We start from the raw sequence: 27,695 nt of genomic DNA on the forward strand, positions 1-27,695 counted from the left end.
TTACGCGATCGCATAAATTCTCATGCGATTGCGGAGCACAATTGACGTGCCTAGCTCCTGCCTTCCTTCCTTCTACGCGATCGCATCTGGTCCCTTGCGTTCGCAGTGCACTTGGAGTTTACCTTCCGCGATCGCGTGCCTATCTTCGCGAATGCGAAGGGTAAAACTCACTACTTACAATTTACTCTTCGCGATCGCAGGAATGGCTTCGCGATCGCGAAGCACAATGCACCAGATTACAATAGAAGTTCAAAAACCAGATTTTCTAAGTTCAAAATCATCCTGTAGCCTATCCGAAACTCACCCGATCCCTCGGGGCTCCAAATCAAACATGCACACAAGTCCTAAAATATCATACGAACTTGCTCGCGCGATCAAATCTCCAAAATAACACCTAGAGCTACGAATCGGACAACAAATCAAAGGAAATTTTCAAGAAAACTTTAAAATTTATATTTTTACAACCGGACGTCCGAATCACGTCAAATCAACTCCGATTCTCGCCAAATTTGGCAGATAATTCATAAATATTATAGTGGACCTATACCGGGCTTCGAAACCAAAATACGGACCCGAGATCAATAAATCAAACATCAATAATTTCTTAAAAATTATTAAGCTTTCAAGCTTTTAAGTTTTCATCAAAATTCTATATTTCGGGTTAAGGACCTTGGAATTTGATTTCGGGCATACGCCCAAGTCCCAAATCACCATACGGACCTATCAAAATTGTCAAAATACTGATCCGGGTCCGTTTGCTAAAAATATTGACCAAAGTCAACTCAGTTGAGTTTTAAAGCTCTATTTCATATTTTAATCCGTTTTTCACATGAAAACTTTTCGGAAAAGTTTTTTCGGACTGCGCACGCAAGTCGAGGAATGATAAATGGTACTTTTCGAGGTCTTAGAACATAAAATTACTTATTAAATTTAAAGATAACATCTTGGGTTATATTAATTAATAAATAGTTATGTTATCCTGATCAAGCGCTTCAAGAATAGTTATGTTAATAAAATATAATTATATTAATAAATTATACAACATATAAATATAATTAGATTATATGGAATAACAATGTGTTTATATTAATAATATTCTTATCTAATTCTTTTGGACTGATTTTTACGAGGAGGGAAACATGAATTCACAATTTGAAAAATAAAATATGAGTTACCAAAAGAAACAAGTTCCCTCCAAATTATTTCCCTCTAATTTTTTTGTGCCTAAATCACAGTCTTCTTTTCCTATTAGAGCCAAAACATAACCTAAAAGAGGCAAAAACCCTAAAATACTAAAAGTCTCAAGATTTGGGGAGCAAAGGTACGCCTCTTCCCCTGCATCAAAGGTACGCCTCTTTTCCTTTAACTTTGATGAACTATTATCCACTAACTCTTTTGTTTTTATGGATGAATTACAAGATTTGAGTGTCTTACAAAATAAAATATTCTAGTTTCGTTTTATGTTGAGAATTTAATATTCTTTTTTTGTGTGTGTGTGGGGAAGGGAATATTATTATTAATGTTAGAGAAATATTACATGAGTACTAGTGCCGTTTGCGCTATGGTTATCTTTATTTTAAGAAAAACTTATGATCATTATACTAATTTAGTTGTTTCATTCAGTTTATTTTTAATATTAAAAATTATAGTTTGATAAAATTGCATATTGAATTTCTACTTAATTATAAATAGTTATAAATCTTGCTTCAATTACTGATATGGAAATAGTTTGGGACTTGGTGAATCGTAAGCAGCCTTTTTTGTGGGTTCGACCGGTTCCATTACTGAAAATGATCGAAAAAAAGGTTACGTTGTGGAATGGGCACAACAAGAGAAGTACTAAAATATTCTGCACTTGGAGCCAATGTGGTTTGATTCTACACTGAGAGCATTTGTGAAGGGGTTCCCTTGATAAGTAGAACTTGAGCTTCTACTTAATCTCAGAGAACTACCATTTGCTTTTATACTTATTATACGAAATATATTGAAGTCTTACAAATACTTGTTTATAATCAGACATGGATAGAAACGGTCTTCGAAAAAGAAATAATCGATTGACTGATGATCATGAGACAGAACCTCCGAAAAGTTCCAAGAAGGCATTTGTTACAGAAGATTTAACCACACAACATATAGAAGAAGTTGTTTATTCGGGTAATTGCAATAAAGCTTTTATAAAATATAGAATTCTTTATCAATTCATTTTCAATTAGACAACATTTTGTGTTTGTTTAATCATCTAGCTAACCTATATTATAAATTTTCTAGGAAACATGAATATGGCAAGAGAGTTGGAATTTAGCTTCTATTATGGTGGCCATTTTATATTTTCTCCTTCTAGAAAATATGTAAGTGGGCAGTTGGTGAAAGCAAGCATTGATATTGATTTCATAGCTTTCTTTGATATGCTGGATGAAATGAAAAAGCTTTGTAACTTCAATATTCTTGAGGGAGATAAATTTGTTTATTTGAGAGGTGATAGAGTTATCAATGATTGTGATGGATTAGTGGAATGTCGTGATGATTTAGATGTTAAGAATATGCTTCTAAGTTATGAGAGGCATAAGAATAAGTCAATTGATATTTATACCCTCAGAAAAAACGATATTTTTATTAGTTCTTTTCTCGGAGAAAATAGTTCTAGGGAGAACTCGTCTGAACAAGTGAGTGAAACAGTTATGGAAGAACATGAATCAGCAAATTCAATAGGTATTCTTTTTCTTTTATTGATCTTTGTCAATTCTTTTGATATTTTTACGTGAAGTATATTTATGTAATCTTTAAATGTAGGTACTAACGTTGTGAAAAGAAAAACTAGAGGGCCTACACGATGCATGAAGATAATCAATTTATAGGAAGGACAAAAATTGGTCGTTCAATTTGATGAGGATCATCAAGCTGTTGGCGAGAATGCAACCGATTTTACTTGGTTTTTGGGTCAAACAGTTAGAAGCCGAACTTGTTGCCCATTAAAAGTAAATGGTTGGAAAGAAATAGAGCAAGGCAAGATCGACCACATGTGGGACATTATCTTGGTAAGAAAACTAGTAAACTATTAAAGTTTATAATTTTCTTTAATTTTGGTGGGTTGACAATCTGAGATACTAAGCAAGTTTGGCTTTAAATCAATAGTTCTAACTTTTATAATGGTATATTTTATTTTTTATAGGAAAAGTTTAATTTTGATGTCTCCGAGGGAAGAAAAGGTGCAATTCTTGGTCATATGAGTGACCTCTACAGAGACTATAGGCACAAGTTGAAAAATAAGTATTTTGATTCAAAAGCAACTTATCAACTTCGCTTACAGAACAAGCCTAAACTTCTCACTGTAAATGAATGGAAATATTTGGTCAACCTTTGGAGCAGTGATGACTTTCAGGTATTTTATTTAATCTGTTTGGTATTTTTAAATTATTATATACTGTAGAAACTAATATTATTAATTTTTTTTAACCTTTCGTGCAGAAGAAAAGCACGCAAAACAAGACAAATAGATCGAAACGTTCCTTGCCTCCATATAGTGGGACCAAAAATTATGCAAGACTTAGATATGAAATGGTATGAACAACATGATAATTTTTTAGAATAAAGTTATAAGAATTATATTCACATATCTTATTCAATTGATGAAAATGATTAATATTTTCACAGGAGAAAAAAAATGGAAAAGCTCCATCGCGTGTTGAAGTTTTTTTGGAATCTCGCAAGAGAAAAAAAGGAAAACAAGTTGATGCTTTCCAACAAGATGTCATTGTAATGTCAATGTGTTCTATTTTATCTTTATCTCCTTTTAGAGTATACATTTGCTCTTATGTATGATTAATTTGCATTATTGATTGTAGGTTCAATTTGACCAATTAAAAGAGCAACAAAAAGAAGGAGAAATTTCTTTAAATGATGATGATATCTTTGAAAAAGTACTTGGGGCAGAAAAATATGGATATCTTCGAGCATATGGTCCCGGAAAGAATATCAGTGAGTATTTTAGAGGTAGTCCAACAAAGATACAACTTATAAAGCAAATAGAACTGACCAGAAAAGAAGCAAATGAACGTGTGAAAAAAATTAAAAGGGAAGCTAAGAAACAAGTCGAAGAAGTTAAAAGGGAAGCTGATGAAAAAGTTGAAGAAATCAAGAAAGACACTGATAATAAGCTAGTGGAGATGGAAAAACGATGGGAAAAAAAATTTCAAATAATGCTTGATGCTCGAAATCGGCGGCCAAATGATGCAAATCAGATCGTAAGTAACTTATTATACTACCTAATAATATCTTTTTGAATTTATCATTCCAAAAAATTATTCTTATTAACAAGTAAAGTTTATCTTTTTCAGCGAAAATACTTTGTTGTACTATTTTCTTATATATTTTTTTAATTATTGTTGCAGGTTATGGAGTAGTGATGGAAGTATCAAGATTGAGGGGGAGATGAATAATTATTATTTCTTTTGTAAAAGCGTACTGATATGTTTGAATAACGTAATATTTCACTGTTTTGAATGATATTATTGAACATTTATTAATTTTTTTTAATATTGTATTTATTGAATAATTACAATTGAAGTTATATTTCATGCCAAAAAACGATTCTTATCTACGTTATATGAATTATTGTGGCTAACAGTATTTGAGGTAAAATTCTCAATTAGTAGCTATGAATTCTTGAATCGTAGCAAAACATATGTACAATTGTCACATAGTATAAACATGGCTATACGTTTTTATTTTCATAGCAAATGAAGAATCTTTTGCAACAATTTTATGCTTTGTGGCAAAAAAGAATGAAATTTTAGCTATGCACTTTTGAATTTGTAGCTAAACATGGCTACGTTTTTTTACTTTTCGTAGCAAATAAAGAAAATATTTTGCTATAATAAGATATATTACATGGCTAAAAGTATGAATTTTTAGCTGCAATAAGAAAATATTTGTGGTTAATACTTCAATTTATTGCTATGAATTTTTGATCCGCAGCTGAATACGAGTACTATTGCTACGAAACTAAGCTATAGAAATAGCAACAAAATATAAAGTCACGTGGCAAACAAATCAAATCTTTTGCTACAATACAACACTTTGTAGCTACAAAATAAAGATAGCTATACATTTTATTTGTCATGGCAAAAGAATAAAATTATTGCTATAATCTTCTTTTTCGTGGCAAGAATGTATTATCATCACAGCTAGAACACATAAAATTTTCATAGCAATAAGTATTAGTCCTTAGCCATGGATCATGTAAAGTTTGTAGCTAACTTTTAGTTACGCCACTTCTTGCTACGAATGCTACGAAAAAAATATTTGTGGCTAAAGTATTTAGATATATAAATTTTTATATTTAGCTACAATATATTTTATAGCTATATATACATAATGTTGTAGTAATTGAATATTAATGGAGAAAACGTTAACTGGAGCTAGGGCTGGGCATCTATCGGGTAAAATCAATAGCCCGAATAAAAAAAACTTATTGGATTATCGGTATCGGGGTATTGAATTAATGGTTCGATAATGGTTTAGTGTTATTTAACGATTATGTTATTGGTTCGGGTCTTGATTTGCCTAATATTATTAACATTTTAACAAATAATCCAATAAGCTTTATCAAATTACAATTATACCCTTAGGTATATAAAGCCACCTTAGGACTTCATTATCTATTAGTATGTTTGGACTTCTTAATTTTCAGGTGTAATTGCTACTATTTTGTGGTGTTTCTACAGTATTTGGACAACTGGACTTGAGCAAATCTCTTAATTCATGATATGAAAGCAGCTTTTGTAATTATGATCCTCCAATATTTCCAGTGTTCAGCATATTCTAGAGTACGCGTGCCATTTTTCTAGAATATATTATTCCTATTTGTCACGATCCCAATTTTTCACCTTAGGATGTCGTGGTGACACATAGTCTCTAAGACTAGGTAAGTCTAACATTTAATAATAATTTAACAGAAATAATCAACAGAAATACTAAAGCAAACTAAACTCATATAAATTTCCAAAATAGGATCTTAACAATACTCTTTTCAAAACCGGTGGGACTGAGTCATAAGCTCTACAGAATAATCTAGAATGTCTACTACAACACTATCTGAATAAGAAAAACAACAAAATGAATGATAGGGAAGGTAACTCCAAGGCCTGTGAACGCCGAGCAAGTATACCTTGAAATCTCCGGAAGGCAGCTAACAATCAATCACTAATGTTCAGCACGGGCAGATATACCTGGATCTACATAAAAAGATGTGCAGAAACGTAGTATGAGTACACTACAACGGTACCAAGTAAGTATCAAGTCTAACCTTGGTAGAGTAGTGACGAGACCAGGTCAAGACACCTACTAGGACAAGATAAACGGAATGAAAATATAATAACTACATGTAATGAAAAACAGAGAAATGAATAATAACGAAACAGTTTAATAATATAAAGAAATGACAGAACTGTGAGCATAAAGACAATGATAAGGAACAATGAATGAGAATCACAATTAGTCAAATACGAAACAAACTGATAAGCAAAGAAGAATAAAAGCAACAAGAATAGTTCAACCTATTCTCTTTCCAGCATGAGATGCACAACAAGAATCACAATCGAGATATTGCCTCGTATACAACAAGAATCACAACCGAGGTACCGCCTCATATACAACAAGAATCACAATCGAGATACCGCCTCGTATATAACAAGAATCACAACCGAAATACCGCCTCGTATTCATATTTCCCAATTTGAATTATAATTTTCCTTATATCACACCTTACATTTAGTTTTGAAAAGGCCAAATACCTAAACAGGGCCTTAAACTTGTCTCCAAGTATCATTTTGACACTTACACTTAAATTGTTCCTATTGAACACTCCAATATCATTCAAAGTGTGTCTATTGAACCCCTCATGACCGGCCAGTAAAACAAATATAGCACGTGCATTTCACTCGCCATGACGTGGTAAAAAATAACAAATAGAAATATGCCATGTGGCACTTTAGTCTGGCTAATCAAAAAGAAAAAAAGCTTTTGAGTAAAACAGAAAAGGAGAAAAATACTACTATATGTATTTAAACACCCCCTCCGTCACCTTCTTCCCAACCGCCCCCTTCTTTTTCCATTCCATGGAATCCCACCAACCCCTTCCATAGAAACCACCTCCGCCTTATTCAACCTCCTTGGCTCTTCAACCACCAGAAGACTACCGAAACACATTTCAATATTTGCCCACCAATTTAAATCCAAGCATCATCCAAAGTAAGTATTGCTGAAATTGTGGATCAAAAATGATTTGTGTTGTTGAGTTTATTGTATGTATTAATGAAATTATTTGGAAAAAATAGTTTGTCAGTTAGCTATGGTTCGAGAATGAAGCAATTAAGTTTTTTGGTTTGCTTTTGAATTTGCGTTTCATAAGTTTGAGCAGAGAACATTAGTGGTTATAGTAAACCAAATAATAATCCCAGTCCCTAAATGAATAAAGTTAATTAAGACAAACGAAATTAGTTTAAGAGTTCACAATTTCATCAAAGTCCTGTCGATTTTTGCTCGGAGAAGACATATTTTCAAGGTGGTTGGTTAGTCAACAATGGTGGCTGAGAGAGTTGAAAAAGAAAGAGTGAGAGAGAATTCTAAGAGGGAAAATGATGGTTGTGTACATTTTCCAAAATGATTGTCCAAAGTGATGATGCAGAGGTGGTGCCGTGGTGGCAGCATGGTGGTGGCTGACAAGATCAAATGATAAAGGAGAAAGATAAAAAAAAAAAAAAAAACACTACGAGAAAAAGAATCAAGAAATGAAAAAGAAGAAGAAAGTAAAAAACATATTTGAAAAAAGAAGGAAAAAAAGGTTATTTAAGTGATTCAGGCGCTCAAACTCTAAGTGAAAATCACTTCTTTTGCCATGTCACAAGAAGGGTTCATGAATGATGGTGGAGTGTTCAATAGGAACAACCTTAAGTTTGAGTGTTAAAATGATATGCGGAGCCAAGTTTAAGGGGCTATCTAGGTATTTGGCATTTTGAAAATTATTTTTCTCGATATAGCTATCCTTGTTTTAGCCCAACTTATTACACCGCGTGACTTCAAGTAGTTCCCTTACTAGCAACACTCGTATCAAGCCCATCTTATCTCACCATATGTATATCAACCCCAAGCCTTATGCCACTGCATGCGTATCAATATTACAACATAATCACGACTCGCACCACAAGTGCCATATGCCACAACTTGCCAAAAGAATCAATAATATCAATATTTTTACAACAAATAGCCTATGGCGCAACCACAATGTGTACAAAAATCTCAACAATGATAAAATAAAAGTGAATAGCTCAATAAAAAAGATATCTTAACAATTAACTATTTCGCCTCAATGTGATAACGGCTTTCTCAACTTCAACACTAATAACTCAACAGTAAAATATTTCACGAAATAACAACTTCAATTACAAGTAGTTCAACAATTTAAAGATGTAATTAAACACAAGGAAGGCAATATCTCACGACCCCAGTTTCCCACCTTAGGATGTCGTGATGACACCAAATCTCTAAGACTAGGTAAGCCTAACATATGCTGATTATTATTGAAACTTAACTACTTAACTGCAATACATTAAATAATAGTTGATACAATATAACTGAGCCAACATCAATCATACAATCCCAAAGTCGATAATACAAGTCATAAGCTTTTCTAAGAGTCACTAGAAATAACAATACATCATTGTCCTAGAATAATATGAAACAATGGAAATAAAATACAACAGGTGACTTCGAAGCCTGCGAACGTCAACCAGGTATACCTTGAAGTCTCCAGCCGCCCAAACATAAGTCTCAAACCAACTTGATCATAAGTACCTGGATTTGCACAAAAATATGCAGAAGCGTAGCATGAGTACACACAACGGTACCCAGTAAGTATTAAGTCTAACCTCGGTAGAGTAGTGACGAGGCCAGTTCAAGACACCTACCAGACATGTAAACTTGTGCAGGATATAACTTAAAGCTAACAATGTAAAGAACGTCAATGTAAGACCAACAACAGAAGGACCACAAATTTACTACCAACAGTGAAAATAATAAAAGCACGAATAGCAACAAGAAATAAATGAGTAATAAAGAAACGGATGATAATTCAATCAATCAAATCGTTCCTAATGTACAATTTACAATAAGAGTTACCCGAGGTACCACTCCTCGTAATCTCAAATCGTAAGTCACAACATTCAATCTTACATGTATGGCACCTCGTGCCTATATTTTTTCATAGCACTTCCGCATGGCAAAAATCACGTACCACCATGTATATTGTATCCGTGTCAAATGCTAATTAAAATATTCAAGAGATTTATTTATATAGGTTAAGACATAATGAGAGAAATGAAGTATGGAATCAAATGAGAGAAATGAGTTTATTTTAGAAATTATTTGGGTGAAGAAAATAATATTTTCAAATAAAATAAAGCATCGGATAAGCTACTGAATTAAGTATAGAATTTATTAAATTAAAATATAATAATAATTTTTAAGTAAAGTAATAACATTAGATAGAGTGAGGAGTTTAAGTGAGAAATCAATCAAAGTCAAATATGACAACTATTAAGAATAGTAAAGTATCGGATGACGACGAGTTTTAACTTAAGAGTCACATAAGGTTAGCATGTTAATAATTATTTTATTTAAAATAGTTATATTACCAACAACTTAGCAGGGTATGAGGTAATGACTCTGCGCAGTAAATTCATTTTGAAAATCAGTTCACCAAGTAACTATAGAAGCATAGATTTACACCTTGAAGTAATACAACAGTTCACGTAGGATACATGACTCACACAAAACATAACGACAACAACAAGTATAACACACACAATCTGTTGCGGCGTGCAACCCAATCCCACTGTATCATCATTTATCAATATCATAATCCTCCCTTATTCCACCATAACATCATTTTTTAATATCAATTATTACGTACACAAACCGTTGCGGCGCGCAACCCGATCCCACCGTATCATCATTTATCAATATCACAATCCTCCATTATTTCACTCGTTGCGACGTGTAGCCCGATCCCACCGTACACACACAATCCCCTCTTATTTCACCTGTTGCTGCGTGAAACCCGGTCCCACTGTACACACACAATCCTCCCTTATTTCACCCGTTGCGGCGTGCAACCTGATCCACAAATAATTTAAATTAACTACAACAATCCAATAACTCAATTTACAAGATTTCTACAAACAAAGGGTATGAGTACACGACAATAAAGGAACCACGTAATAATAAAAGGAATGCAACAAATATTATAAAAATAACAGAACAAGTGAAACACATAACAATAAAGGTGTGCAAGTAAAACAGTTAAGACAAGTAGCAAATAGGTAGGGAGTCATGGAAGGGACTCAACAATTAAGAGGTAACAAGACAGTAAGGAACGCAATAACTTCAACTAAAGCATATGTAGGCAAAAAATAAGTAAGAGGTAGAACATGTACTAACAACGTTAAATAGAGCATGTAGGAGTAGATTAACAATGGGAGATATCATATATTATGAAATCTCAATTAAAGGCATGGAAAAAGCCTAGATTATCTAAACCGGTCAATTATCACATATAGGCCGTGTACCCACTCGTCACATTACGTACACGGCTTTCACATAACACGAATAACACAATTAACCCAAATCCTAAGGGGTAGTTCTCCCACACAAAGTTAGACAAGATACTTACCTCAAAGAAACTAAACTGGTACTCTAAAATGACCCTCTTTAGTGAAACACCCTCCGGACGGCTCAAATCTAGGCAAAATAACTTAATATCATAAATAAAAGCCATAAAAAATATTTCCGGATAATAAAGTTTCGATCTTTAAATAAAACTAAAAAGTCAACCCAAAAAGTCAACTCTGGACTCGCACCTCGAAACCGGACAAAATTCAATAACCTGAATACCCATTCCGATATAAATCCAACCATACCAAAATTATCAAATTCCGACATCAAATCGGCCTTCAAATCCTCATTTTATATTTTTGAAAGTTTATACAAAAATTCTCATTTTCTCTCATTCAAATCACTAATTTAATTTTAAAAACAAATATAGAATCACGAAATATAATAAAATCCAGATAAAGAACAGTTACGCCAATCCAACACGTGAAAATCCCTTCCAAAATCGCCCAAATCCGAGCTCTCTAACTCAAAAAATGATAAAATATCAAAAGCTTTCGAAATAGAGTACTTATATTCTACCCAGGCATTTGCACATCGCGATCGTGAAAATACACATGCGATCGTGAAGAAGAAACAACAGCTGCCCAAAAAATGTATTACTTGATCGTAAAACAAGGGACGCGAACGCGATTCATCACTGCCTCAGCTATCGCGATCGCGGACAGTTCTATGCGAATGTGAATAACAAAGCCCTTGCCTCCCTAGCATGGTCGCCAACTACGCGGACGCGTAAGACAACCCGCGAACGCGAAGAAGCAACACTCATACGTACGTGATCGCGGACTAATCAATGCGAACACGAAGAAGGAAAAAGGGTCAGTCACCAAACAGCCTACGTGATCGCTGCTGAACCTTCGCGATCGCGGATAAGAATATCAGACACCAGCAAATCAACATTCCAAAATAGAAGAAAATGGCCCGTAGCCAATCCGGAACACACCCGAGGCCCTTGGGTCCCCGTCGAAACATACCAATAAGTTTCATAACATAACACGGACCTGCTCGAGGCCTAAAATCACATCAAACAACATCAAAACTACGAATCGCACCTCAAATCGAACTAAATGAACTTTCAACTTCTACAACTAGCGTTGAATCATATCAAATCAACCCGTAATGATGTCAAATTTTTGCATGCAAGTTCCAAATGGCATAACGGAGCTATACCAACTCCCGGAATTAAAACTCGAACCCGATATCAACAAAGTCAACTCTCGGTCAAACAACTCAACCTTCTAAACCTTCAACTTTCTAATTTTTGCGAAAATGCATCAAATTAACCTACCGACCTCCAAATTCAAATCCAGACGTACGCCTAATCTAAAATCGACATACGAAGCTATTGGAATCATCAAAATATCATTTCGGAGTCGTCTATGTAAAAGTAAAACTCCGATCAACTCTCACCGCGTAAGCTCTTAAAGCAAGAATCATTCTTCCAAATCAATCCCGAATCATCCAAAAACCGAACTCAACCACACACGCAAGTCATAATACATGATACGAAGCTGCTCGAGACCTTAAGCCACCGAACAAGATGCTAATTCTCAAAACGACCAGTCGGGTCGTTACACAATAACTACAATTGTGGGATCAGTGCATTTTACGATATCAATATTTAATGTTTCTCTTCAATCAAATATTGTTACTTTTGATGAAAAAACTAATAATGAGTTCTTGGTAGAATGCCGGTTAATATGATGAAGTCATTCTCTTTCATTTCATAATCTCATTGAAGTTTATCTGTACGTGAATATATGAAGTACATTTGAGCAAATTTGTTATTTTCGATTGAATAAACTTATCTGTGTGCCCACCCCTAACTGGAGCAAATCCCAACCCGATTTAGTAAGGGCAGTTATGCGGAGAGATGAGCTTCAAGACATAATTATGATATGTATATGCCTTTTAGTGGATCTTTAAATGACTATGATTTCTTTAAATTATGAAATGCATTGAATGACATATTTTCTTAAGAGAATTTGTTTCAAACTTTTAGAGATGGTTGACGATATGTACGTTTGTCTCATGAAAACCATTGTTTTAAGGTAAAGATTTTGTTTGTACAGGCCACCCCTAAAAAGTGTTGCTTTGGGTAAAAACGTGACCTTTGTTATACATTTGGGTCCATAAAATCCGGGTAAAATTCAGAAATAATCAGATTTACAAGTGGTAATTGAAAAGTAACCACAGTTTCAAAAGTAATCAAAATTTAGCCACTTTTCATGTAAAGATAAATCTGAACGAAAACACGGTTCAAAATCCGAAAAATATTCCAGCATAATATACTAGAATTCGAATTTTTTACATGTGAAATTTTAGCATAATATACTGGAGTTCCAGTATATTATGTTGGAAGTTCACACATATGTGCTCCAGTCTCCAGTATATTATGCTGGAACTTTCCGTGTGCTGGAGTTCCAACATAATATGCTGGAAGTTCATACAGAGGTCCACCAATCCCCAGTATATTATACTGGAACTTTCCGTATTGCAGCAAAATAATGACTATTTTTCAGCGACTTTACAAACGATGACTATTTTTCAATTAGTAGTCCGAAAACTGACTAGCCCGTGCTATTTTTACATAAAATCTTGGGTCCATTTTGTCGTGAGATAAAACAAAGCCTCACACAATTAGTGTAAGTTGTGTGAGGCAAAAAATTAATTTTGTTTTTGTTATTAGGCCATATTTTTGAGGTGCGGTTAAAGGGCTAAAAATGTACGTATTGTACCATGGTATTGAGCTCCGTGTTGCTCTTTTCTTTTTGTTTTTTTATTCGATGTTCTCTACGTACTTTGAAGTTGGACTAATTCGGATTTACATTGAGAATATTGTGTCTTTAGATGATAACATGATATATGATGGTACAAAGTTGCCCACCACTGCGTTGCTTGACATTTTAATTAAGAGTGCTATTGGATAGAATGCTTGCCAAGTGACAGTGATGACCCTCCAATTTTTTTTATCATAACAACATGATCTATGCAATGCAATGCTCCTTAATTTGTATATAAAAATCTTTCAACTGAACTCGTGATTTTTTTGTCACACTTGACATGTTAAATAAAATATATAGTATAATTTAAAATTCGAACGTCCCTTGGCAATTTCTTGTTAGTTTAAATCTAGAATGTTAAGTGCAGACAATAAATTTGCGTCAAAAAAATAATCGAGATTGAAAAATATTACAACAATTAATCGTAGTATTTGATTTTAAATAATATGAGTGCACAATCTCTATGAATCATCTGATACTTTTTTCCAATAGTAAATAAATTCATGGGCCTTTGAGCTTGATCTTGAATCTATATTTGTTGTCACGAACGATGATCTTGAATTCAACTAGCACGAACTTTGATTTGAACTCGTATTCCTTGAATCTTGATTTGCTCTTCGTTCTTGAGCTCGAGCTCGATTGCTTGAACTTGATTTGTTCTTTGTTCTTGAGCTTGAACTTGATTTGTTCTTCGTTCTTGAGTTTGAACTTGATTGCTTGAACTTGAACTTGTGGAGGAATTTGCAGCGTTTGATCCACGAGCTCTTTCTTGCTTCTTGTTATAACTTCTGGTGTCTTTTCTGGGTTATGAAGACCCCTATTTATAGTTGCTGGAGGAAAGAGTTATGATAAGAACAAACTCTTTCCGACCAATTAAATTGAAGTGTGATAAGGTGGCATTTGATTGGCCAGAACATGTCACTTGCACATGTGGCACAATTTCATTGGCCTCTTAATTTGACTTGGCATGCCTTGTCATTTTGACATGTGGCATGATCCTATTGGCTTTTTCGATTGACTTGGCATGCCACGTCATTTGACATGCGACACCAAATTGGGCCTCTAGGAAGAAGACATTTTGGGCTTAATGAAGTGGGCCATTATTTGTAGCCCAATTAAATGGGCTAGCCCAATAGATTTGGACTTATTTATTTAACCCATATGTATTTCGACCTATATAATTAATTCAATTATATTAGCCCATAATATTTTAGTTGGACTAGAATATCTTGAATTTAAAATACGGTCTAAATTATTTTATGGATTTAAATCCGATAAATTTTGCATGCCTACAAATACCCCTAATACAAAACTTGTCGGGGTATGTATTTTGTCCCTTGAAGACAAGGCTCGAAGTATAAATTTGACGTTCTCGAGATTACATGCAATGTATTTTTATGTTAGAAATAAAGCATATGCCAATGCCTTGAGCAACATCAATTAAGAATGCTGCATGACATATTAACTCCATGTACATTGTTGTCACGATCCAATTTCACCTATAAGTCATGATGGCGCCCAACACTACAGTTAGGCAAGCCAACTAATAAGTCAAACGTACATTTGGTTAAACTTTTATTCCAAAAAAATAATAAAATACCAACTTCTACCAATGTGTGTGCGCCAAGACCCGGTGTCACAAGTGCATGAGCATCTAGTAGATTATACAAAACTCCAAATACTGTCTGAAATGAAATAGACAGAATATAAATATAAGAAGAGACACTGGTAGCTGCAGAACGGCTCAGAAAGGCAGCTCACCACTATGCCTCGGGATGACGTGGGTATGTGATGATAGGTCCTCCACTAGTACCTGTCTCAAATCCTGCACAAAAAGTGTAGCAAGTGTAGTATGAGTATGTAAACAACGTGTACCCAGTCAGTATCAAGCCTAATCTCGAAGTGGTAGAGACGAGATGGCAGACTTTGACACTCACTATGGGTCAATAATAATAACTGAAATATAACTAGAATATTTAAATCAGTATGGTTTACAGAATTTACAATAATTTATTTAATCAGCAGAGATAATCAAATTCCTTCAAATGTAACAATTCTCAATATATTAATTAAATTCCTTCAGTTCAGAAAAATTCCAATTTATTAATTAAATCTCATTTACAGGAGTAACAATTAATTCCATAAACAAGCAAGAATAATAATTCATTAAATTCCAAGGATTTTTCCAAATAATTAATTAGCTTCTCAAGCTGAAATAAATTAAGCACGATTTCTGCCGAGGACATACGACCTGATCCAGAGTGTCGTGTACACTGCCGAGGGACGTGCGGCGCGATCTATAGATGCATCTATCTTGCCGAGGCATTCGGCCCGCTCCACAAGAAAGGAGGACATTTTCTTATGTGCCTCCGGAAGGAGAGTATATTTATTATAAGATGAATTTGGAAGGAGAACAATTTCTTTTAACAATTAATTGATTAAAACAGACAATCAAGCCTATGAGATTTTCATCCTTTAATATCTTTATCTAACAATTCACAATATATTCATATAGATATCAATTAATATAAATAAATCAAAGAATACAATTTACACAAGTAAGGCATGCTCTGTGTCCTAAACTACCCGGACTTTAGCATTAATAGTAGCTACGCACGGACTCTCGTCACTACGTGCGTACGTAGCCCCCCACAATTAGCAACAATTATTTAATTTTAATCACCTATGAGGTAATTTCCCCCTCACAAGGTTAGACAAGAGACTTACCTCGTCTTGCTCCAATTTAATCCACAATTTTACCTTTTCCACGATTATCCAACTCTGTCTGGCTCGAATCTAGCCAAAATAATTCGATACAATCACTAAAAATTATAGGAAATAAATTCTATAAGGAAATACTATATTTTTAATAAAAATCCCGAAATTAATTAAAAATTCTCCAGCGGGGCCCACATCTCGGAATCCGGCGAAAATTATGAAATCCGACAACCTATTCAATTACGAGTCCAACCATACCAGTTTTACTCAAATCCGACTCTGAATCGATGCCGAAATCTCAAAATTTCGTTTCTATGAGATTTCTAAACTTTTTCCAAATTTCAATCTCAAAACACTAATTAAATTGTGAAACCAATGATATATTTATGTTCATAGACCAAATCTAAGTTAGAATCACTTACCCCAATGTCTTTTCCTTGAAAAACTATCAAAAATCGCCTCTGCTTAAACTCCAATTTGTTAAAAATGGCGAATGGGATGAATGCCCTCTTTTTATAAAACTGCCCAGCAGCCTTCGGAACTGGTCCTCAAACTGGACCTCGATCGCGGCTTCGATCACAAGCTCGAGCCTAGACCTCGGTCATGGCCTCGATCAGGGCATCGAACATGTGCCTTCGATCAGGGCATCGAGGTTGTGCCTTCGCTCAGGGCATCGAGCTTGGGTCTCGATCCTAATCCTCGAGCCTTACCTTCGATCATGCCCTCGAGCCTTACCTTCGATCATGCCCTCGAGCCTTGCCTTCGATCATGCCCTCGAGCCTTGACTTCGATCGAGGCTTCGATACTGAGTCTCGTCCCTGGCTTCGACTCAGGGCTCGATTGTGGGCTCGATATTTGGGCTCGATACCTGGGCTCGATATCTGGGCTCGATCACAGCCCAGAATGTCCAACAGAAGAGGAAAAATTGCAGCAGCTTTTTAACTCAAATTTTGATCCGTTAACCATCCGAAACTCACCCAAGGCCCTCGGGACCTCAACCAAATATACCAACAAGTCCTAAAACATCATACGAACTTAGTCGAACCTCTAAATCACATCAAACAACGCTAAAACCATGAATCATACCCCAATTCAAGCTTAATGAAACTAAGAGTTTTCAACTTCTACATTCAATGTCGGAACCTATCAAATCAACTCCGATTGACCTCAAATTTTACACACAAGTCATAAATTACATAACGGAGCTATGAAAATTTTCGGAACTAGATTCCGACTCCGGTATCAAAAAGTCAACTCATCGGTCAAACTTCCAAACTTAAATTCTTGTTTTTAGCCATTTCATGTCTAATTTAACTACGGACTTCCAAATAAAATTTCGAACATGCTCCTAAGTCCAAAATCACCATACAGAGCTGTTGGAATCATCAAAATTCTATTCCGGGGTCGTTTTTATAAAATATTGACCGAAGTCAAACTTAGCACTTTGAGATCAACTTAAGGAACCAAGTGTTCCGGTTTCACCCCAAACACTTCCAAATCCCGAACCAACCATCCCCGCAAGTCATAAATCATTACAAGCACCTACGAGAAGTTTTATTTTAAGGAACGGGATTCTAAAAGTTAAAATGACCGGTTGGGTCATTACAATTGAAATACTTGGTGCAAAAATAAATGATCCCAAACAGAGCAAGTGTTAGGGACATAATAATACTTTTATTATTATTTTAACGATAGCCATGCATTCTTTTAAATCCTTGTACATCAACTTCACATGTGGGTCTAACGTTGAGATTATTTGACTTAAAGGGATGAGATCCCTTTTGATTAGATAAAAGCAAATAACTTGCAAAAAGATTCATCCATGAATCTATTCTTGCTTACGTCAATAGAAAAACGTGTGCTAGCTATTTGAACTGATCCAATTCCAATAAAAATACGGAGACATACACCGCCGCTGATTTAATCAAATCCCTTTAGGAGACTGATAATTAATCGTCCCACACCGTTACTAGCCTTCCAATAGCTGCACTATTGCGCCTATAAATAGTCATATTTCTTTGATTCAGTTAGTATCGATCTCATCGTCTTCACGCCACTTTGAGTATACTTTTGACGACTCAGAAACTTTAACTTGAAGGTAATTTTTTCTTCTTTTCTCGTGCTTTCTTTCTTCGTTGATATTTTTTTTTTTAGGTCAAACGAGAAAGATATGTTCTTATTTAACGAGATGATCCAAGCATAAAGATGTGATCTTAGGGTGTGAAGGGATGGGTACCCATCCTCGTCCGAATATCGGAAAGATTACTCTTAATGTGGCTCGACTATCGGAGAGATTACTCTCAATGTGCCCCGACTATCAGAGAGATTACTCTCAATGTGCCCCGACTATCGGAGAGATTACTCTCAATGTGCTCCGACTATCGGAGAGATTACTCTCAATGTGCCTCGACTATCGGAGATATTACTCACAATGTGCCTCGACAATCGGAAAGATTACTCTTAATGTGGGCTCGACTAATGGAGAGATTACTCTCAAACTGACCCGACTATCGGAGAAATTACTCTCAATGTGCCCTGACTATCGGAGAGATTACTCTCAATGTGCCCCGACTATTGGAGAGATTACTCTCAATGTGGCTCGACTATCAGAGAGATTACTCTCAATGTGGCTCGACTATCGGAGAGATTACTCTCAAAATGACGCGACTATCAGAGAGATTACTTCCAATGTGGCCCGACTATCAGAGAGATTACTCTCAAGAGAATTACATGTCCACCTTAAGATTGGAAAATATAGTTTTCTTTTAAGGACAAACCCACGAAGAGGCCAACTTAAGGTGCAAAGGGACTCATATGTCCACCTTAAGATTGGAAAGTTATAGTTCCCTTTAAGGACAAACCCACGAAGAGGCCAACTTAAGGTGCAAAGGGACTCATATGTCCACCTTAAGATTAGAAAGTTATAGTTTCCTTTAAGGACAAATCCACTAAGAGGACAACTTAAGGTGCAAAGGGACTCATATGTCCACCTTAAGATTGGAAAGTTATAAAGCTTCAACTCGAAGACTTCGTGGACTTGACGACGTCGACTTGAGCACTTGGAAAACTTTGAAGATTTGGCGGACTTTGTAGACTTCGACTTGAAGACCGACAAACTTAAAGATTTGAAGGACTTGAAGATTCAGCGGACTTTGACGCTTCAACCTGAAGACTTTGAGGGCTCAAATACTTCCACTTGAAGACCAGCGAGTTTGAGGACCTCAACTTGAAGACTTTAACTTGAAGACTTCAACTTGAAGACTTGGAGGCTTAAATATTTCGACTTGAAGACCGAAGAACTTGAAGACCGGCAGACTTAAAGATTTGGCGAACATGAAGACATAGTGAACCCCTGAATTTCAGCGCAAATACTTGGAATCCTCCTAAAATCGTCCCATTGAAGATACCAATTTACCATAGAGTGTTGCCCCCTTTAAATCAAATGGGATCCAAAGTTTAACAGAAGAACGATATCTCATCTCGATTTTCAAGTGCTAATTGAATGAATTACATTCTATCGTACTTCATTCGGACAACGATTGTGGGGTTATGTATCTTTTGAACTTATGAGACTGAACGCAGAATGAAACTCTAAGCTGCCTATGTACCTTGGTGAAGAGGATCAAGTCATACCGTAGTTCAGAATGAGTGATTTTTTTTTTTATGTCCTAACATTTGCCTAGGCTGCCTCTTTCGAGGTTTTCAACCTAGCGGACCTTTTTTTTGTGGTGGACTGTACACAGTTTAGACTCATGCGAGCCAGGAGTGTAGGAACATGCAGTTTAGGCTCATGCGTCAAGGAGCGTTGCAACTTCAAGGATAATACTTCTTCAAAAACTTGCCATTGATAGGGCCGATTCTCATGCCATCTGCATCAACTAGCTTGTAAGCCCCACTTAAATAAGCTTCTTGTACGACATATGGCCCATCCCATTTTGAAGTGAACTTCCCTACAGGTTTATGGGAAGTAATTATGGGTCTTCGTACGGCAAGGACTTGATCTCCTACTTAAAAGGATCTCAGGTGAACTCTTTTATTGAAGGCGCGAGACAATCGAGCTTGATAACATTCAAGACTCTGTTGAGCTTCCAATCTCTTTTCATCAAGAGCCTCCAACTCTGCCAATCGAAGTCGAGCATTTTCTTCATCAGTGATCCTTTCTTGAATAGCCAGTCGTAATGAAGGTATTTGACGCTCGAGTGGCAAGACACCTTCGACTCCATAAACAAGAGAATAAGGAGTCGCTTGTGTTGGCGTGCGGTGGGTCGTCCTATATGCCCATAAATCTTCTTTCATACGGTCATTCCAATCTAGTTTGGATTTGGAGACGACTTTCTTTAACAAGTTGCATAAAGTTTTATTGAATGCCTCAGCTAGACCAATGACGGCAGCATTGTACATCGAAGAGTTACGTTGCTTGAAGCCAAAGAGATCACAAATCTTGTTCATCAACCTATTATCGAATGGCTTTTCATTATCCGTTATTATGTAATGAGGAATGCCAAAGCGATAGGTTATGTTTACTCTGATGAAACTTGTAACATTTTCCTTCTTTACCTCCTTAAGAGCAACAGCTTCAGCCCATTTTGAGAAGTAGTCAGTTGCAGCCAAGATGTATAGGTGCCTACCAGAGGACTTTAGCAGTGGTCCAACAACATCCAATCCCAAGCGTCAAACGGCCAGGATGTCACAGTCGGGTGCAACACTTTAGGAGGTTGATGAATAAAGTTCGCATGGAATTGACAAGCCTTGCATCTTCGAGCGTAGTCCAAGCAATCTTTTACCATTGTTGGCCAATAATATCCCATCCTTTTTATATGAAAGTGGAGCTTTGGTCCAGACTGGTGTGACCCACATACCCCAGAATGTGCCTCTTGCAAAGCTTGAAGTGCTTCTTCTTCCCCTAAGCATCGCAAGAGTACTCCCTCGAATGACCTTCTATATAGAGTATCTTTGTAGTAAAGGAAGCGAAGTGCACGACAGCGGATTTCAGTCCCTCTCCTCGGATTTTCTGGAAGTATCCCATAGCATAAGTAGTCGATAATGGGTTGTCGCCATTCTTCTTTCTTAACTTCAGAAACAACGACAAGAAGCTTGAGTTCATTTCCTTCACCTTCAACCTCATTTGGTGGCGGTACTACCCATTTTTGGCAGACAGTAACTTTCGCTTGATCAGGCAGGGTTAACGATGAAGCTAGGGCAGCTAAAGCATCAGCCTTCTTGTTTGCTTTCCTTGGCACATGTTGAATAGTCACGTCATCGACCCATCCCATTAATTTTTTAGCATAATCATGATGTGATGACCCAAAATATCATCTTTAAATTTAATAAGTAATTCTGTGTTCTAAGACCTCAAAAAGCACTAATTATTATTTCTCGACTTGCGTGCGCAGTGCGTAAAATTTTCTGAAAAGGTTTTATGTGAAAAATAGATTAAAATGTGAAATAGAGCCTTAAAACTCAATTAAGTTGACTTTGGTCAATATTTTGAGTAAACAGACCCGGATCAGTATTTTGACAGTTCCGATAGCTCCGTATCGTGATTTGGGACTTGGGCGTATGCCCGAAATTTAATTTGGAGGTCCCTAGCTCAAGTTATGACCATTTAACGGAAACTAGTAATTCAAAGGCTAAAAATTTTCAAGTTTGACCACGGGGTTGAATTTTTGATATCTGAGCCAGAATCCGATTCTGGAAATTTGAATAGCTCTGTTATGTCATTTATGACTTGTGTGCCAAATTTGAAGTCATTCCGGATTTATTTAATATGTTTTGGCACAAGATTTGCAAATTGGAAAGTTTAAAACTCAAAAGTTCGAATCGGGGTATGAATTATAATTTCAGCATTGTTTGACGTGATATTAGGCCTCGAGTAAGTCCGTATTATGTTACGGGACTTGTTGGTATATTCGTACGGGGTCCCGAGTACCCCGAGTGTGATTCGAATCGAAATCGGAACGAGAATTGGACTAAAGGAAAAATATGATATTTGGCCTTCTGGTGTAATCGCACCTACGGATTTTGGACTGCAGGTGCGAGCTAGCAGAAGCGAGCCTTCCATCGCAGATGCGCCCGGGCGTGGCTGGGCAAAAGTCCGCAGGTGCGGAAACCTGCATGCACCCGCGCATTCGCAGAAGCGGACACAATAATCGCAGAAGCGGAGGTCAGCGCAGGTGCGCATTTTTCCTCCGCAGATGCGAGGCCTCGCCTGGCAGCCCCTTTTTGCAGATGCAAGATTTTCTCGCAAATGCGAGCCCAGGCACCGCTGGTGCGAAAATGCCTGTGCAGTGTATAAATCGAAGAGTCCTATATTATTTTCATATTTTGGTCGTTTTGAGCTCGGTTAAGGCAAATATTTAGGCAATTTTCACGGGAAACATTGGAGTAAGTGTTCCTTATCCTATATTGATTATATTTCATGATTCCATACTCGTTTGTATCATGAATCCGTGAATTTATGGAAGAAAAATCAGATTTTTCTAAAAATCTTCCAAAAACAAAAAAAATTAGATTTGAAGGTCCATTTGACATCGGAATTGGATAATTTTTATATGGTTGAACTCGTAGCGGAATGGGTGTTCAGATTTCACGATTTTTTTGGGATTTGAGATGTGGGTCCCACTGTCGAATATTTTAATGAATTTTGTATTTTTATCCGAAAAATTAGTAAATTCATATGGAATTAATTCCTATGATTCGTATTGAGTATATTGAATTGTTTATGAATAGATTTGAAGCTTTTGGAGACAAATTTAAAAGGAAAAGCTTTGGTCGAGTAATTGATTGGAATTTGCAAAGCGAGGTAAGTGTCGTGGTTAACCTTGACTTGAGGGAATAGAACCCTTAAATTATCTGTTATGTGAATTGCATATGAACGACGTATAGGCAAGGTGACGAGTATCTATACGTCGTCGAATTAATTGTTTGCATAATTATTTGAAAATCCTAAATCATTTTAAATCATGAATGAATTATTATATTAATTGTTTCACTCATAATTCCTTGTCAAATATTAATTCTTGAATTCCTGTAATAATTGCTACATGCTTATTTGAATTATGTGAATTAATTGCTACTTGACATTTAGTATATTAAACATTAAACTGCCTATTTTCTCCTTGATTTCCATAATAAATTGTTATTTATCATTGTTTGTTTCATAATTAAATCATAATTATCGTATGCTTGTTGTCTTAAGATTTTATATTAATTGTTGCATTTATTGGGAAAATTTCTTCTATAAGAATTGATAAATGAATATATTGGAGGAGCGGGTTGCACGCCGCAACAGGATTGATCGAAATGAATAAATATGAGGATCGGGTTGCACGCCGCAATATACTTATTTAAAAGTCGATATATATAAATATATTGGGGGATAGGGCTGCACGACGCAATAGACTTGATTAAAATGAATATATTGGAGGAGCGGGTTGCACGCTGCAAGAGAAATTGATGGAAATGATAATTGGTTATGACTGCTGGGTTGGCTTCAATTATTATAAATGAGTTATCTGATTTATTTCTATTATTTGTTGTTGTTACTAATATTGCGTACAAGTTAATGTAAGTGACCCGCCTTAGCCTCGTCACTACTTCGTCGAGGTTAGGCTCAACACTTACTAGTACATGGGGTCGGTTGTACTGATATTACACTCTGCACTTCTTGTGCAGATTTCGGAGTTGGTCTCAGTGGCGTACCATAGACTTGCTCGGATTTCAGCTACTAGAGGAGACTTGAGGTATAACTGCACGGCGCCCGCAGTTTCTGAAGTCCCCATCTACTTTATTTTAGCTGTGTGTTTATTTTCAGACAACTTTATCTTATTCAGACCCTTATTTATATTATTCTAGAAGCTCGTGCACTTGTGACACCAATTCTGAGATGGTATTTAAACATCGTTATTTTTATGGATTATTCACTATATTTTAGACTTTACTTCCGCATTTGTTCTTTGTTATTAATAAATTAAAAAAATATTTTTAAAATGGATAATATTATTCTAACGTTAGCTTGCCTAGCAAGTGAAATTTTAGGCGCCATCACGGTCCGAAGGTGGGAAATTCGGGTCGTGACACATGATATGGGCGTAGTTCAGGTTTCTTAACCTCATAACTACCTAAAAGCTGGTTGATCATCAACTGAGAGTCACCAAAGACTTGTAATTACAACTGCTTCATTTCGACAGCCATTTCAAGCCCAAGTATTAGTGCTTGATACTCAGCAATGTTGTTAGAGCAGATATGCGTCAACGTAAAAGGGTAGGGCAGAACTTCACTTTGAGAAGTGATAAATAATACACCAGCACCAGCTCCTCCGCGATGTGCAGCACCGTCAAAGTACATCTTCCATGGAGGTTGAACTTCAATAACCATTGCGTCCTCATCAGGCAGTTCATCAGTTAGCTCCCAATCATTAGGTATAGGGTGATCTGCCAAGAAGTCTACCAATGCTTGTCCTTTTACAGCTTTTTGAGGGATGTACAAAATCTCAAATTGTTGAAATTGGAGATACCATATCGTTAGTCGATCGCTAAGAATAGGTTTTGACATCACAAACTTGATGGGATTTGCTTTAGAAACAAGACGAACAATATGAGCTTGGAAGTAGTGCTTCAACTTTTGAATTGAGAAGACTAGCGCCAAACACAACTTTTCAATTGGCGAATAATTCAGCCCGTTTGCTGTCATCATCTTGCTCAAGTAGTGAAGAGAGTTTTCTTTCCCCTCACTATTTTCTTGGGCCAACATGGCTCCAACAGACCTTTCTTGTGCTGAAATATATAGTATCAATGGCTTTCCAAGTATAGGGGCTGCTAAAACCGGAGGCTTCATCAAGTAGGATTTAATGCTCTCAAAGGCATTGCTACACGCTTGGTCCCATTTGAATGGGACACCTTTTTTCATAAGGCGACTGAATGGTTGGCACCTCCCAGCTAGGTTTGAGATGAATCTCCTAAGGTACGCTAACTTTCCTTGCAGACTTTTTAATTCGTGAATATCCCGAGGTGCAGGCATTTTCAAGATTGCATCTACTTTGGCTTGATCAATTTCTATCCCTCGATGTCGGACAATGAAACCAAGGAACTTTTCGGAAGTAACTCCAAAGGCGCATTTCAATGGATTCATCTTAAGTTGATACCTCCGGAACAACTCAAACATCATTCTCAAGTCTTTCAAGTGGTCGCCCCTCTTTCTTGATTTTACCACCAAGTCGTCCACATAGCCCTTTGATAAGCAACACCAACGTTCTTCAAGCCAAAAGGCATTACCCTGTAGCAATAAATAACCTTGGGGTTGCGGAATGCAGTAAGCTCTTCATCTTTTGGTGCTATGCGAATTTGGTTATAGCCTGACGAACCATCCATAAATGACATTGCCTCATACCCAGTAGTAGCATCGATCATCAGCTCTGGAATAGGAGGCGGGAATTCATCTTTGGGACACACATTGTTGAGATCCTTGAAGTCGACGCACACTCAAATCTGGCCATTCTTCTTCCTTACAGGGACAATACTTGAAACCCATGTTGGGTATTTAACTTCCAGAATAAATCCAGCTTCAATGAATTTGTTAACTTCGGTTTCAATCAGGGGAACCAAGTCCGACCTAAAGTGCCTTCGAGCTTGCTTAATAGGACGAGCACAATTCTTGACCGCAAGGTGATGGACTGCTACTTTAGGGTCCAAGCCAGACATTTCTTTGTAACTCCAAGCAAAGACATCCCTAAACTCCTTGAGTAACTAAATATAAGTGCTTTCTTTATCAACTTCTAGTAAAGCACTTAGGTAGGTGGGTCTTGGTTCTTCATCAGTGCCAAGGTTAACTTCTTTTAAGGCATCAATCATTACCTTCACCCCTTTTTCAAGTTCCGAGGGAGCATTTTTCGCATCTTCATCTTCTTGAGGGTCTCCATCGTTGAAGGATATGTGATAACACGGTGAAACATCATCCAATTTCTTGTCATCCTCTATTAGAGATAAAACACCATGCTCGCCTTGTACAGTAACATAATACGAAGAACCCACACTTTCTTCGTCTTTATCACGTTTTTTAGTGTAGACCACAATGTATGGCTTCACCTTTAGTACTTCATCACACGAAACCATGACTTTTGTTTATCGCTTCATTCTAGAAGGAACCAAACTTTGAAAATCTTTAGAGATCTTCTGAATTTTGGGCAAAGCGGATATTTTTGTATTTCGATAATTTCTCTGGAACTTATTCCCCTTTTTAATGGACCCAATCTCTCAAATACAGAAGCTCTCACAGTTGATTTTCCAAGTCGATCAAAGATAGAAGGTCTGTTAGAAGCGGCAGATTCGTCTTCTACAATGATATAATTGTTGCTCGCCCTTTTTATGGAGATGCGCACTGGTGACGGTTTCTTGTATCCCAAACCTTCACGTGGTTGCCTCGTCACATCTTCTGATGGGAGCTTCCTAACTTTGACGGCTCATTGGGATTGTATCTAGCTTTTACAAATAACCTGTAAGCATTAGGATCAAAACCTTCATCTATTTTCTTTGTAGGGAGTGCCATATTCTGCAAACGATTTTGGGCTACAAACCCTACAAGTGGCTTTGAGGACAACTTTACTGCCTCAATTCATTTTACCGGAAGAGTTAACTCCTTTAGCATGGTAGTTTGGAGATTAGATGATTCGTCTTCATCTTCTTTCTTTTAGGGACATATTGGAGTGCATGACTTACTTTCTTGCCATAAGACGCAATATCCCCTCTATGAGATTTATTCGCGTTGGGTTGTACCTCCTTAGTAACAGCTTTGGCTCTATCAGCAATCACCCCAGCTCTTTAGTTGTGGGCTCGTCATTCTTTCTTTTCATACCATCATCAACTTTTAGCTCCTTCACAATGTGGTTCTTCAAGTAGAACTTTGCATCGGTGAAGTGTAACTCAGCCTTGGTGAATGGCTCATCATCATCAACTATCTTCTTCTCGACTTCACCCTCGTAGTACTTCAAACATTGATGGTAGGTAGATGGAACCACTTTATTCTCATGTATCCAAGGCCTTCCGAGCAAGACGTTGTATGAAGTCTTTGCATCGATCACATGCAGCCATGCACTTGATTGTATATCTTCAACGGTGATTCCCAACCTGGTCGCACCTATGGCTCTTTGCCCCTTTGGTTGAATCCTTGGATCATCACACGACTTTTCGAGAGTTCATTCATGGGAATACCAAGTTCTTTCACAGTGCGAATTGGAAAGATGTTCACTGAGGATCCTCCATCAACCAAAATTTGATTTACCCTTTCATCACGCATATAGCCAACCAGGTACAACGGGCGGTTATGAAGAGTGTCACCTAGTAGAAGGTCGTCATTTGTGAATGTAAATTTTTCCTCGCACATGTTAACTTCTTGATGGATAGACTCGATGAGCTTTTCTGGAGATGGTGCCAACGGTAGGTCATCACTCTTTTCTTCCCCTTTATCAGCATTTCA

At 36.6% G+C, this 27,695-nt stretch overlaps 1 protein-coding gene across 2 annotated transcripts; it reads left to right on the forward strand.

Moving 5' to 3' along the window:
• Positions 1 to 1,215: 1,215 nt before the first annotated feature.
• Positions 1,216 to 4,572, forward strand: LOC104101944 (uncharacterized). Of its 2 annotated transcripts, XM_009609501.4 has the most exons (9): positions 1,216 to 1,346; positions 2,017 to 2,154; positions 2,269 to 2,709; positions 2,791 to 3,035; positions 3,170 to 3,379; positions 3,466 to 3,558; positions 3,652 to 3,753; positions 3,843 to 4,241; positions 4,389 to 4,572. In XM_009609501.4, the coding sequence occupies exons 4-9, from the start codon at positions 3,018 to 3,020 to the stop codon at positions 4,398 to 4,400; spliced, it is 834 nt and encodes a 277-aa protein (XP_009607796.1). In that variant the 5' UTR covers positions 1,216 to 1,346; positions 2,017 to 2,154; positions 2,269 to 2,709; positions 2,791 to 3,017; the 3' UTR covers positions 4,401 to 4,572. The 2 variants fall into 2 exon arrangements, with proteins under 2 accessions (XP_009607796.1, XP_070057957.1); XM_070201856.1 differs by lacking the exons at positions 1,216 to 1,346; positions 2,017 to 2,154 and having other exon boundaries at positions 2,180 to 2,709.
• Positions 4,573 to 27,695: the final 23,123 nt, after the last annotated feature.

Source organism: Nicotiana tomentosiformis, chromosome 4, assembly GCF_000390325.3.
Source record: "Nicotiana tomentosiformis chromosome 4, ASM39032v3, whole genome shotgun sequence".
Taxonomy (NCBI): domain Eukaryota; kingdom Viridiplantae; phylum Streptophyta; class Magnoliopsida; order Solanales; family Solanaceae; genus Nicotiana; species Nicotiana tomentosiformis.